Here is a 14,415-nt window from a genome sequence, read left to right on the forward strand (position 1 = left end):
TGTTACCAGTGTGGAGAGTCCTCTTTCAATCTTGGCTTTCTCCTGACAACAGCCTTCCTGTGCACAGGATAATGCCCGTAGTTGCCCCTCGGTACCCCAGGGCACTGAGGAGTGTCCCCAGCTGACTGCTGTGCCTGGAGCTAGCCGGGGTTCCTGACCAGGGTGATTGGGAGGCGCAGTCTCAGCCCATGAATTGTTTAACTGAAGAAATGTCTTTTATTCCTGTATAGCAGATGCACAAAGGGAATGGGAATGTTTTATAACTTGGGCTTTTAAATAATAAATAAATGCTGACATTCTCAGCTGAGACAGCTTGATGTTTGTGTACTGTGTAATACTGAAGCATACAAATATTTTTTCAGAAAGAATTATTTTTCCTTTTTTAAAAAGAGTATAAAACCTCAAGAATATGATAAAACATTACAGTTGGTTTCTAAATGCTTTGCATCTTAATATGGTTGAAGTTACGGCAGTAAGTAATTTCTGAGTTTTTCCCTTGAGCCGCATAGATCTTTTCATATGTAATTATTCTCTGAGTGCATTAGATAATGCTATGCTTCCCACAGCTGTATACACATCTATAAATCATTAATGAGACAGTTAATGGAAACAAAACTATAAAAGATTTGCATTACCTGGCAGAACCCAGCCTTAATTGACTTCCAGTTATTTACAATTAATTTTTCCATTTGGAATAATTATTGCAAGCAACTTAAGGTTTTTTATTACTGAGGAATTAGATGCTGACTATTCATCAAAAATTTTTACAGAGACTGTGTCAGTGGACAGTAATGAGCTGGAGGTAATCTGATTTTTACACATACATACACTCCCCCACACTGGCAGAGGGGATGGGGTGGGAGGGGGCATGTGCAGTAAAATGCAGACAGGAGACAGGATAAACTTTTTTTGTCTTTTATCACATCCCTAAGTTTAACAACACTTAATTTCTTTTCTTTATAGCATCCAGCTGAAAGGCAATAGGATGAATAGAGCTGGTTGCAGTTCTACATAGAATAAACTGCATGAATGAAGAGTAAGTAAATATTTATTTATCTCTTACAAGACTGTAAGATAGACACTGGAGAATAAACGATGCAGAGGCTGTTGAGTGAATATTATTCCATTATGCTATTTAAAAATTACTTTTATAGAGACATAGAGCACAGAGTAAATCCCCATTAAGTTGTCATTGTTTGAGTAAGGCCCAGGATCGGGGCTGCATGTCAGAGCCTGGACAGACACAAAGAAGAGATCAGCTCTCTGTGCCATGTAAGCATAACTGGCTGACATTAATGGGCTGGGGATGTATTCATCAGGAAGGGGTCACATTCAAATTCCTAATAAAACTTAAGTCAAAAATCACTAGGCCCATTTGCGGCAGCTGATGTTATCTTCCTTACCCTTCAGCCTTCCCTTTCCAGAATGCCTGAGCACACAGGAGTGGAGATTCCTCTTTGGGAACCACAGTGGGAAAGCGAGTAAAAATCTCAGGTACTGGGGTGCACTACACTGCATCCATGGAAATCAATCCTTCCCTGAGCCTGAGCAAATGATCCTTTAGTGATTTCCCCTTGCTTACCCTTATTGGGTATAAAACACATACAATTAACATTTGGGCTGCTGTCCGTTCTCCCCCTCAGCTGCAGCTGCCATGCTGAGCAAGTTAAATGTCCTGCTTTACTTTCTTGTTTAAAATAAATAATTTTGTTGCCCTTTGGCTAACATTTGAGACTCTCCACTCCTGCCAGCTGGCTGGGCTGCCCCGAACCAGGGAGTGCAGGTGAAAGCAGCCCTGTGAACACAGGGAGGGCATGGGGAGCTTTGATTTCTGTGTATGTGGTGTAGAGCAAGAGACAGACACTGGTGAATGGGGGGGAATTTAATTCTGAGTGATGGCAAAGCAAGAGGCTGCTGTCTGCCTTATCAATAGGTGCCATCAAGAGGCCACTGGAATTGATCCAGGAAATGGTAACTTGGAAAGTCCTGCAATCTCCTGCTGGAGTCATTTTTCCCAGGTTCTGTTCCGCTGGGCTGTGCTGCAAAGTGTAATGTAAAGTAAGGTGACAGCCTGGCCATGGGTCATTCAGCCTGTCAGTAATTCCAGGCTTGGCAAATTGGTCCTGCCTCCTCACCAGTCCATGAACTTCACAGACACTTAATTTACTCATGCTACACTGGCTGCTGCATCAGTTCAGCTGGAAAAGCCACTTCCATGTGTGAAGTTGTAAGAGACAGTCCGAAGATCCCTCATCTGCCTCACAACTGTCAAACAAGGACAGAGGCTGAAACCCCAAGGACCCTAAAACCACAACACAGGAGTTCTGGCCTGGCTGAGGTGGGATGTCTGCCAAGTGTTGTGTGCAGGTGTGTTCACTGGACCAAGAACTGGTATGCATTCCCATGGAGACCCATGCAGGAACAATGGGATGTCACAGTAGACTGCTTGCTGCCAAACTGACCTGTCCTGTACCTGTTCCCCTCAACGGACCTTGGATTGCCTCGCCTTTTGGCCAACTGCCTGTTGCTTTGAAAAAGACTATAAGAAGCTCCATAAGTTTACCAAGACTCCCCCCAGAAGAAGACGAATCCATTGGTGAATGACCACGAGAATTTCGTCTCTTCTGTTGGTAGCTATTACCCCCCTTCTTTTTCTCTCTATCCTTTGTTTCTTTTTTTCCTCTCCACCAATCACATACTTGTGTTGTTGGTACTCAATAAAAGTGCACTGCTGTTGTGAATAATTTGAAGCCCTTTGTGTGTCTTTTGTGCTCTGAGATCAAAAACAAACCATCACGATTTTAGCCTATACTAGTTGGATCATGACAGAAGTCTGAGAGGCTTTTCCTTTGGAAATTGGGCTGGTACCAGATGAGCAAACAATATTATTATTTTCATTAAGATAGCACATCCTGTCAACACAAAACATTGGCAATTGCATCTTAAATAGCTGTGTCTTGATAAATTGTACAGTACAATTTAGGCAGTGTTTTTGCTGTTTTCATGATCCTTCTTACTGGACTTGTCCTAGAGTGGAAAAAGCTCTGTTTGTAAACTCAGAACTGCAGTAACTCTTTATGCACAGAGGTGATATTGCTAACATTGATATTTTTTTCCAACAGGTCCAAAGTATCAAACTGATCAACCCCCTATTTCTTGTAGGAATCCTTAAGAGTCTGTTAATGCCTGTATTCAAGCAGCAAAAAAGAAATACCCTGGCTTGGGAGTTTCTTGAGGGTTTGCTTTGAAGAAGCCAAAACCAATTTAGGTGAAAACAAAACTTTCATTTGGTGAAAATTTCTGTTAATTTCAAAAAAACCCCTAGTAACTATAAAAACCATGCAATTTACTTACCAGCTTTTACAAATCTTAGTCTTAGTCCTGCAGGGTTTCTCATCCCAGTGGCAGAGTTCTTACTTCCCTGTGTCTCCTTCCAGCTGGGTTTGGTTTGCTGTAAGAGTCAGCACCTGTAAATCCAGGCTGTAGATTAAACACAATTGCCTTTCTCTTTTCCCTTTATGCTTTTTTTCTTTTTTTCCCCCCAAGTTAGTATAAGCAGAACATAACATACTAGAAGAAATAAAGAATTACAGTCAGGATGTGAGGAATTATATGTTTTTCCTTTGGAATGGAATCTCAATATTCAGCTATAAGGAAGAAGCCATGAAAAGAATCAGAGCTTTTTCCACTGCTTTGCAGTCTACAGTCATTTCAACATTGTAATATAAGTGTCAAACATTACTAAATCAGCTGTCAAATGCTATCAAACACTTACTTTGTACAGGGGAAAATGATCACATAAAATGCAAAGCACTGATCTGACACCAAAAATCTCTGTATACCATTTCTGTCTTCAGCAGTTTTACAGAACCATCTAGAAAAAGTCCAATGGGGAGTTTATTCCGTGTTATTTAAGCAGTTTTGGTCTGCTTTCTTACTTTTAGGGATGTGGTTACCCTCTCTGCTCCAGCTGACACCAAGGAAGAGAACAATTTGCATGGAATAGCTTTGGACTGATCTACAAAGAACAATATTATGTTTCATAATAATGTTCCAAGTGTTAAAGAATTTTTCCTGCCAAAACCTCTCTTCTGTAAGTGCTTCAGCATCATCAGCTGATGGCAGCACAGCTCTGGGAATAAAGACTTCCAGCTAATGGCAGGAATTGTCAGGGGAAACACAAAACAGGTGTTTCTCCTTGATACAGAATGAAACATGATTCAAGTTAAATGCCAAATCCTACCTGCACTGGAGCGAATTAAGGTTTATTTTTCATTCCTGTTAATTCTTTCCTCTCTCTTTAGCTAATTCATCTTTTTTCATCTAATACCAGTAGTTTTTCCTGTTTGGTCACTTTGGTGGATGGGGAGGGGGGCAATTCATTTTAGGCATGTGTCTTTGGGTAACAAGATTAAAGCTTCAGGGAAAGCCCAGATCCTAAAGGAGCGCCCTACAGGCTCCCTGTGCCATGTCCAGCTCTCCAAAGGCAGGGCAGGGTGACCACAAACACCTCCCTGCCCCTCCTGCAGCACAGTCCCAAAGGTGCCCTGATCCATCCACGTGCTGCTAGGACATTCAAGTGCTTCATGCAAAGCATTTAAATCAGGCTATGTACAGCAAAAGCTCTTTTAACAACCTTAATCTGAGGGGTGTTGGATTGCAACATTTATTGTGAAGGAGCTGTGATACAAACCTTACCATAATGAAACCATTTCAGGGAACAACTCAAAAGGACTGAGTTTGTCTCCACTGTTTTACTTTGGATTTTTTGGAGAAAAGTCTGGCCCACTGGGGGCTGAGTGAAGCACACAGTGATTAATTAGAGCTGGACCGATTTTGTATAGTTCAAAGTGAACATGTCACTTCTCTGGCTGCTTCAACTCCATCTTCCCTCTGACCAGCCAGAATTTATTCCAGAATGCTTGCTCTGGTACCAGGAGCAGCAGGTATATTTTATATATATATATATATATATATATACACACAGCAAAACCCTCTCTTTTTCCCACAACTAACCACTCTTGGAGACAAAAAATAATAGATGGTGAAAGGGATCTACTGCTCAGTGAATACACATTTCAGTGTCCTTTCTGGAAGAGCTGTGAAAGCATTTTCAAACATGCAAGGCTGAATGTATGTTAAAACAGTTAAACTATCATAAAGCATCCAGCTTTTAAAGTATCAGTTATCATAAGAACATTTTAATGTATGGTGCTGTATTTGCTTTCACAGTTTTGGTCTATGTCAACAGAATCATATAATGAAGATGTAAAATCTTACTGCATTTGTAACTGAAACTCATAAAAATGGGAGTTTTTATTTTAAAAAATGAGCTCCAAAAAGAATTCTTTCCTCTGCCTTAGATACCCACACCCAAATGTTCATGCAAAGGATGCTCTGCTCCAACAGAAGACCCAAACAGGTTCAGGTCTAAAGGCAAGGGCAGGTGCAGCACCCACAAAAGCTGCAGCATTTGTGCTCTGCTGACACTGAACTGGCTCATTTCAATTGATTTCTTTGATGTACAAATATAAAGCAGTAGCAAATAATTATCCATCCATAATACATCATTATAGAAGTACTTTTTTTACTGCCCTTCCATCTCAGCTTCAAATCATCAGACACCCTTATTTGCAGACAGAACTAAAGTCAGATTGTTCATTAACAGTGATTTTACAAGTGCTTAAACATTTGCAGTATGTATTAGAAATGATGATAGCACATGACTTGGCTTAGAAAAACCCCTCTGTAAATTCCTTCCTCTTTCTGTCCCCACCCCAGCAGGGCCAGTGGATGCTGCAGGACCACAGCAGGAGGCAGCACGGGGAAGGTGGGAAGTGCCTCCAGCACTGCTGTTGCCAAAGGTTCCAGATCCAAGCCCAGGCTGGGAATTGTCCCATGTGTATTTAGGGCTCAGTGCATGCACAGGCACAGGAGGGGTTGTGGTGATCAGCTGAGGCCATAAAGGAAATTTGTAACAATTCAGGTTAGCCCATATTTTGTCACGTTACCCAAAATAGTCTGTAAATAAATATATTTACAGGCCACTTCCTCGTAGGCAGCAATTACTTCAAGCAGCATTCAGCTTTAAATGCACAGCCATGCATTTCCACAGGAGTGCTCTCACTGTGGGTTGCTACGGATCCAGGCTTCAAATGGAGATTGGGCACTATTGATCCTCTGGGGTTTAATATGGTCTGCATTCCACACGACTCAGAACATGGCTGCAATCCAGCACCCACTCCCTTGCCTGCATTCAGACAAGATCATGGATGGCTCCATGGCCACTCCACAGGGCATCCACACACCTGGACAGGCTCTCAGGGAGCCAGAACTGCCAGAGGGGCTGTGGGTGCTGCACCCCAAGCACTCCCAGCTGAGCTGCCCACAGCCCCCACTGCAGCAGGAGGGGCACCTAGAAAAAAAACACGCTAAAACCCCAACCCCAAGAAGTGCTGTCCCTCTCTGGGTGCCAGCTGGGGCTGTTCCAGTGAGGAGGAGTGCGGTGGTGAAGGCTGAGGTGGCTCCTCCACCCCAGGGTGGCTTTAACACCTTTCTCCCACACAGGGTGTGCTCATGCTGAGCTGACACCCAAACCCCTCAGCCTCTTGCTTTGTCAATACTTACCAGGAGCCACCTGCTGAGGACTGAAAACAGTCAGTCTCTTAAGTTTATCAGTCTCCTAAACATCATTTGTCAGTATTTTGACACTGAAAATGAATCTGGGATGGGCAAATCAGGAATCAATGTGTGCTCATCAACCCAGGCTCAGTGATGCCTTAAAGAATGTGTACATCAGCCATTGAGGGGAAAAATGCTCAAAAAGCCTTTATGGAGATGAAAGGAAAGTGCAAAAATGTTGGTATTTTAAGGACTGAGCTATTTAGTTACATTACGTTTTTCTAAACTACATGATACTGGATAACTGAGCAAAGATCTCTCTTCAAAATCTGCATTTCACAGGAGCACTGTCAGCACTGTGTTAGCCAGACATGCTGCAGCACCCCAAGGGCTCTTTCAACTCTTTTTTACAAATAAGATTTAGAAATAAAGTCCAGCCCTCACTTCAGAAAATCCCACTGGAATTGAAACTGAAATTAATATAATACCTAAAGGTACAATTTGAATTCTGGTGCTGCAATTTTTATTCACACATGAGCATTTCTTAAGAATCAGGAGGACTCACAATTCCTAATGCTCCTGTTTCTTTGTATCATTCAACTTTTGATGGTTTGATCAATGGCAGCATGATTATTTCAGTTATTAGAACAGCTGTTATAAAAATAATATGGAACAAACCAATTTGTACATTGGAAGAATATTCTGATAAGTCACTTGATCACCTGTAGAACAGAGGGCAATACATTTTCTTGAACTGACACTGGCTAAGCTAAAAGATTTCTTTTAGGAACAAAAAAAATCAGGTGATTATATTCTGCAGAGTCTGATTACAAAAGTCTGCTAATGAGAAAAAAATGCATTGCTAAAAATGAAAGGAATTGTAAATTCTGTAGCCAGAAGTAAACATAATGATAGGGAATATATTCCCTGTAGATCTCTTTAAAGGTCTTTTTTGTTTTTAAGTGACAGTGATTTCTGTTCAGGGCATGTGTGTGTAAACATGTATACCTAAACAGGAGTTTGTAAGGAAATAGGCATCATGCCTTTGACCCAGGAATTAAAATAAAGAGGGAACAGGTGATCACTTAATTCCACCTGACAAACCAGCCTTCAGTGCCATGGTATGAGAAGGGAAGCTTTCAGTTGCAAAGTTCAGAATCTGGAGCATACAATAACTAGGAAAATGTTTAATACAAACCCACCCTCTTTATTAATGAATTTCTTCAAGTATTTTTAATAGTGCAAAATACTGGTTTGTATTAGTACAGTTACTATGGGATTTCACAGTCCAAAAAAAATGTTGAAAGATTTCCAAAGTCAAACAAAACCCTTTTTAATACTGTATTTTTAGCAAGAAGAGTTTTAACAAAGTATGTGTACTTTAACTTAATATGGTACAACAGAGAAACCATACTTAATAGTTTCCATTATCTAACACTCTACTGCATATTCATTTTTCCATCTTGAAAGACCAAAAGCCAAGCTGAACTGAGCATTAAAAAAAAAAAAGCATCAATTATAATCCTCATATTACATCAGCTATTACGGTTTAGCTCACACTTTTGAATTGGTCATCTAATGAAAGGACAATTTTTACATTGTTCTTTTAAAAAATGTACACACATTTCTTTTTAAAACGTTAATATATATTATCTGCTTCAGTAAACAAAGCTTGATTTATAAACACAATCGAAACAGCTCCATGTTGAACAGTTTCAGTGATAAACTGAATGTATGATGTACAGCCAGTGAGGACCACTGTGGCTTAAAATCATTGTGCCATTGCTATTCAGTAATAGCCACCTCCTAAGGAAAAAAACAGTTCTTTTTTGGAGTGGGGTGGGGAGGGGAAGTAATTAATATATGTGCTTAAAAATACTAAAACTTCTTTCTGTCTCTAGGGACCTAAAAATGATCTGTTATGACAGGCTTGGTTTGGTATGGTATGCTTGTAAAAAGTCTCAGTATTTCTTAATACGGCAGTTTTCAATGCAGCAACAGTAAATTGCTTGAAATTGTCCTTCAAGTTTCATGCTACAAGTCCTATTCCTCACACAGTACTGAAGGCATCAAAGGTTGGAAGGGACATTTCTCAGGAACTATATAGTCTTCAAATAGTGGTCATTATATGTTTTTCAGCAATATGTGGTTCCTTCAGTACATAATGGCTGGTTTGATGTATGTTCTGTTTTCTGGAGGGAAACAAAAAAAGAAGAAAAAAGTCAATTACACAGTTTTATAATGAACTGACACTTAGGTGGTTTCTCCACTTGGTTGTGGATCTTTTTTTCCCTCAAGCCAAACAAGCAGATCTAAAAGTGATATAAACAAACCCGTCCATCACGTGGGCATGTTTTGTGTAGGATAAGGAGGCACTTCATGGCAACATCTGGCCAAGCCCTCAAGAAAGGACAGAGCCACCACCACTTGCCCTGGTGTTTGCCAGCAATGGCTCAGGACAAGTTGCAAACACTCTGATTTGGATTTTCTTCCTTTAAGGCATTTCTTTTTAATCAAACGCTCCTTTTCTCCCAAAGGCAGCCCGTGTTGGACTTCTGCCTCCCTGGGACAGACCCAGGGACAAGGCACCAGCTTTACCACACATCCTTGTCACTGCACAAAACCTGCCAGGGAACAGGGTGTTAAAACTGCACTGCTTTCAAAAAATGTAAATCACGATCTGTTCTTGGAAAACTGTTCTTTCATTCAGAAACCACCACATTTCTCTTAAAATTCTATTTATTTAGAGAATGAAGCAGAAAAGCACTTCATAAGAATATTCCTAGTTATAGTACCTATCTACTGTGATTTTTCACATTACGCAACTTTAAGCCCAGAGGAAAAAAAAAAAAATTGAAATGCCCACAGAAATGGAAGCTAACAAGAATCCATATTCCTGTTCATTATACAATGAATCATGAATCCACCCAGCTAAATCTGCAAGAACTGATCTGGAATATGATAGCAAAATGATAATATGAAGCAGCATTTTGTATAATGTTGACATCTCTCCCATTACTGTTTTACATATGCCAATATTGAGTGCTCCTAAGGAATGAACAAGTATTGGCTTGCAAACTGACACTGATCCTTGGAGCAATCTCCAAGTTTGCCACATTTCAATTTCAAAATGCATTTCAGCTATGAGTGATTTATCATTTAGCAGTAGCTGTCAAAGTAACCTCCTAGATAAAACAAAAACATCTGGAACCATAAACAGAGGCGAGAAGTAGCTGAATTTTAATCCAAATCCGACATGTTCACTTCATTAGGAACAGGAAACAGCTAATTAGTAATTGAATGTTTTGTGGTTTTAAGGAGGCTCAGACTCTCAAAACTGAGATGATTTAATACGTATTTTGGATGTAAGCACAAATAAAGATCACAAGAGCCAGGGACATAACAACTCCAGAGGGATGTTTGGGAGCCTCCAAAGAAAGGACTAAAATAAGTTTCAGGCCATTGGCTGATGAAAATTCTTGTCTTAAACCTAGTGGGGAATTACTAAAGCCTGGGTGGGGGGGAGGGTCAGCAGAAACACAAGGATTGAGCACTGTGGGGTTTGTCTGTGGTTTGGGGTTTTTTTCCTTTTTCTCATGTTCATTAGGAAGCTGCACATGGCTTCTTCCTAGCAGAGGCTGTTCTTTATGTTCTTATTAAATTTTAAGTATTATTTTTTAAATTAAGGTAAGATGAGGACATTGAGGTACTGTGAGCTGACTAAACTTTGGAACAGGTTTCCATATTTCCTTCCAATCCCCTTTATTTCTCAAGGAAAGTTCAGTGGAGGTATCTGGAATACCTGTAAGAGAGAAAAATAAATGCCACAGCTAAAGCCCAGTGCAGCCACCCAGGAGACATCACTGATCAGAGAAAAGAAAGTGCATACTTAAATATTTCCTTTTTTATAACACCCTCAGTTATTCTCTAGAAATTAAAATACTTTTTTTTTTGCTATGCAATAAACTGATTTTCATGGCATTAACCACATCGCACAACAACCACCTCTGAGGAATTAACGTGTTGGGAGCAGCTGTGCCCCCACTTACACAGGAAAGACAATGTGATGTTGTCAAATTAATCTTTTCTGGAGAATATTCACCATCTCAGTGCAGCTGACTGCAAGCTACAGACCGTTTTATAGCACTTTACTGTATTATATAGCAAAGATTTGAAAAAATCTGAGTGCAATAAATGTATTTTTGTCAGGTTTATCCCTTAATCAAACATTCATTTATGTGGGCTTCATTCTATTAAAAAACGAAATTATACAAAGGTGAGCAAAAGTGTAGATTTACAGTAGTTTAAAGCCTAATCTCATTATCTAGGGGTAATACTGACAATATAAAAATGGTATAAATGATACTCCCTAAGACTAAATATGCTTATGAGCCCCCTATGCATATTACACTGCTTTACAGCCTACAGAGCAATGCATGACTGGCTTAATAAGCAAGACATTTAGAAAGGAGGGGTTTTTTTCCCTTCACAATGTACAAGACAAGTAAAGATCTCTGAGTTTTTTTGGTGAGCCAGTCTGTGTTAATAACTGGAATTTTCCCTCAGGATAGTGTTCTCTTATCTGAGTTGTTAGTCCAGGGTAGATGCAGCTCTTGCACTCATTTTAGCCACAATATCATCATTTTTCTTTTTCTTTCAAGGTTTTAATGGGTGCATAAAGGACAAATCCAAAGGCAATAATCATCATCTCCATATTTATTCACGTTTAATTTTTTTCCCCAGCCTATTCCGCATCTCTGAATTTTCTGAATCTTTTGTTTGTAAGATCTCTGGTTTAAATCGGGAATTCAGCTTTATTTTCCTAAACTACTGTAAAACAAAACTTCCATGTGTACCCTCCCAATGTGCCCCAGCAATGCTGGTGTGCAAACCCTGTCCAGTGAGAGGAGAAACACCCTGGCTGCATCAACACCTTGGGATTGCCAGGGCTCTGTGGGACAGTGAGAACTGTGAAGAAATTCACTGGAGGAAGGAAATGTGGTATCTGCTATGTAGTGAGAAAACAGATAAATATGTTGTATCAGTAAGTGTAAATTATCTGTGTAATTTCTAAGGTATAACCCAGCACTACAGGCTGAACAGAATGTGGGTAGCAGGGATGAAATAATAAACTGGAAATCCTGCTCTACCAGCTGAGCTGGAGGAGGAGCTGGGACAGCAGCTGGAATAAGGTGAATTGGAGCTGAGAGCTGGCTATGTGGCCAGAGCAGGGGCAGGAGGGGCAAGGGCAGCCCTGTGCCAGGCTGTGCCCTCTGGGAGCCTCTGCACAGCTCCTGCTCCAGGGAGCAGGATCCAGGAGTCTCACAGGGTACCACAAGTGTCCAACTGCACAGGAGATGAGCTCTCCACCCTTCCCAGGCTGGGAAAACAGAGGTAACTCAGATCAGAGCCAAGTTCAGCTTTGGAGGAAGCAACACATGAGAAATGCAATGCTGTAACAATAAATAACTTGCAAAGATGGGCCTAATTAGTTTGAACCAGTGTCTTACTTTGTACAAAGAAAAAAAAAATCAGCCAAAGGCAGTTTGCCTCTACAAAGGATCACATCCCTCAGAAAAACCCTCTTTCCCTACAGCCCTTGGCAGACAGGCGTGCTGCCTGCCTGGAAGGGGAATGAATCCAGGCCCCTGCTTGTGGGTAAGGACCCAAGCAATTACCAAAACTGAGCAAAGGATCCCTTCATGACGATGAAAAGATGATGGATCTGGGCTGATCATTCAGCTGAATGACAAGTAAAAATTACTTCTTTGCCTGCTTATTAGTTATCCAGCAAAACTTCTCTTTTATCCGCAAATATCCTTCAAACTGAGCAGTGAGAGAGCAGGGCATGGCTCCATCTAGACCCAGCAAGAACATGGTCAATAAATGCTGGTTCTGTGAGCAGCAGTACCAACAAAGGTTGGTTTGTTTTCATCTCTCACACCTTCCTATGGCCTCTCTCCACCCCTGCAGAGGTGCCCTCTCTGATATCTAGAGCAGGGCTGGATCTAGATATCTAGGCTGAGCCCAGGGGATCCCTTGGGATTGGTACCAAAACTTCTTCCCTCAGGAGCATGGTGCCTGACCCTGCAGGGCTGCTCACTCACAGAGCTGCTGGGTTGGAGTTTCTCCCCCACGTATTTTGTGTGTAAGGCTGCTGAGTCAACCCTGTTAACAGGGTCCTGTTAACAGGGTTTCCTCATCCATGTTAACAGAGCTAAAAAAAACTTGTCCTAAACCTGTGGATGTATGGCTGGAAAAGCAGGGACATGTGCACAATCCTGCTTTTAGCCTAAAGGATGAGTAGAAGCTGAAACGTCCTTGAACCATTCCTTAGATGGGATAAGGAGGAAGTAAAGTTTGGAGCGATAGCTGTAACAGGATGCTAGACAGGATGCATTGACCATAAGTTGGGGAAGGCTCACAGCATCCAGCTGCGTGGACAGAGCTTCTAAGCCAATTATGTGTACTGCAAGGACGTGTGAACACTGTGGTTTAACCAATGGTGTTCAGAGTTAGGTGCATGATATGCTTAGCACAGTATAAATGTAAGCCAAATAGCTGAATAAACGAGCAAGATTTTTAACTCATATTGAGTGCTGTCTTGACTCTGGCTGATTCCACGGACAACATTCTGGCACCCGAAGACCTTCAGAAGAGGAAATGGGAACTCTCAAATCTGCGGATAATTAAGAGGCAGACGGAGAGCGGGGATCAGAGCGGGAAGGCGTCTCAACAAGGGAGATAGCAGGATTTCTGACTACGAGCTCAAGTCAGACCCGCATAGAGGTAAGACCGCTAACCCTGAAGAATGGAGTGGGAGGTGGCCCTCGGTCTGTTGAAATGTATCCTTGCCAAGCAAGGGATGAACACCGAGGAGAGACAGCTCAAAGAGCTTTTAAAATGGGCTAAAGAACATGGATATATGAAAGACGTATCTCTGATCTTTAGCCCTGAAGAATGGAGGGAGGTGTGCAATGTCCTATGGGAGAAGACGATTGAAGGCAGTAAATCAGCTAAAAAGCTGGGGAGCTTATGGTGCAGTATAATCAACACATTACTGCAGATGAAAGCAGAATATAAGGTCGCTCTGGCAGCTAGAGAGGTGCTACGCCTTCCAGCCGCTCCCCCCCCGGTCCCTGAAACAATGACTTTTTGGATTGGAAGATTTTTTGGCACTGATCATATGCGACTGATAAGAGGACTGCAGCAGCAGCCAAAAAACTCTGCTGTGGAAGTAACAAAAGACAAAGTGGCTGCCCAGGAACCAGGTGGTTCTACTCACTGAGACACAGTCCCTGAACCCATGCCAAGTCATGATGTAACAGAGCAAAATGAAGCGGCTCGCCAACCACGAGCTTATCCTCCGCTCCCAACTAGTGGACAAACAATGCCTTGTCTCCCCTGCTCACATGGATCATCATCTGTCAGTGGCATGCATCACCCTCTTCACCCTTTCCTCCTATGGAGGGCACAAAGAACCCACCTTGTTTGGAATCAAATCAGTCGAGTGAAACTGAGCAATTCATGAAGGAAGTGCTGAAGAAATTAGAAGAGCTTGTACAACAGAAGAGTGCAACAAGCCAAGCAATCGATTCAGCTGGGAGAGACAAGGGTCTCCCACAAACAATGGGAAGCAGAACAAGAAATGACAAAGCACATGCATGCTGAAAAACCACCTCCGATGAATCGTAATCACTTTAGCAGACCAATGGCTCTGCCCATCGGACCACTGCAAGAACCTGTGCTTATCTCCTCGTCAGAAGGAATTGTGGTAAAGCCTAAACAAGCAGG

General features: G+C 41.6%; 1 protein-coding gene across 3 annotated transcripts in view; it reads right to left on the bottom strand.

The window, feature by feature from the left end:
* Positions 1-7,938: 7,938 nt before the first annotated feature.
* The window catches only part of LOC134564924 (dachshund homolog 2-like), a 443,903-nt gene continuing 437,426 nt past the window's right edge, over positions 7,939-14,415 (bottom strand). For all 3 annotated transcript variants that reach the window (XM_063424219.1, XM_063424220.1, XM_063424222.1), the window contains one exon: positions 7,939-8,813. In XM_063424219.1, coding sequence (XP_063280289.1) covers positions 8,776-8,813 — 38 coding nt within the window. In that variant the 3' untranslated portion in view covers positions 7,939-8,775. The remainder of the gene's footprint in view (positions 8,814-14,415) is intronic.

The sequence above is a fragment of the Prinia subflava genome, assembly GCF_021018805.1.
Source record: "Prinia subflava isolate CZ2003 ecotype Zambia chromosome W unlocalized genomic scaffold, Cam_Psub_1.2 scaffold_22_NEW, whole genome shotgun sequence".
Lineage (NCBI taxonomy): Eukaryota > Metazoa > Chordata > Aves > Passeriformes > Cisticolidae > Prinia > Prinia subflava.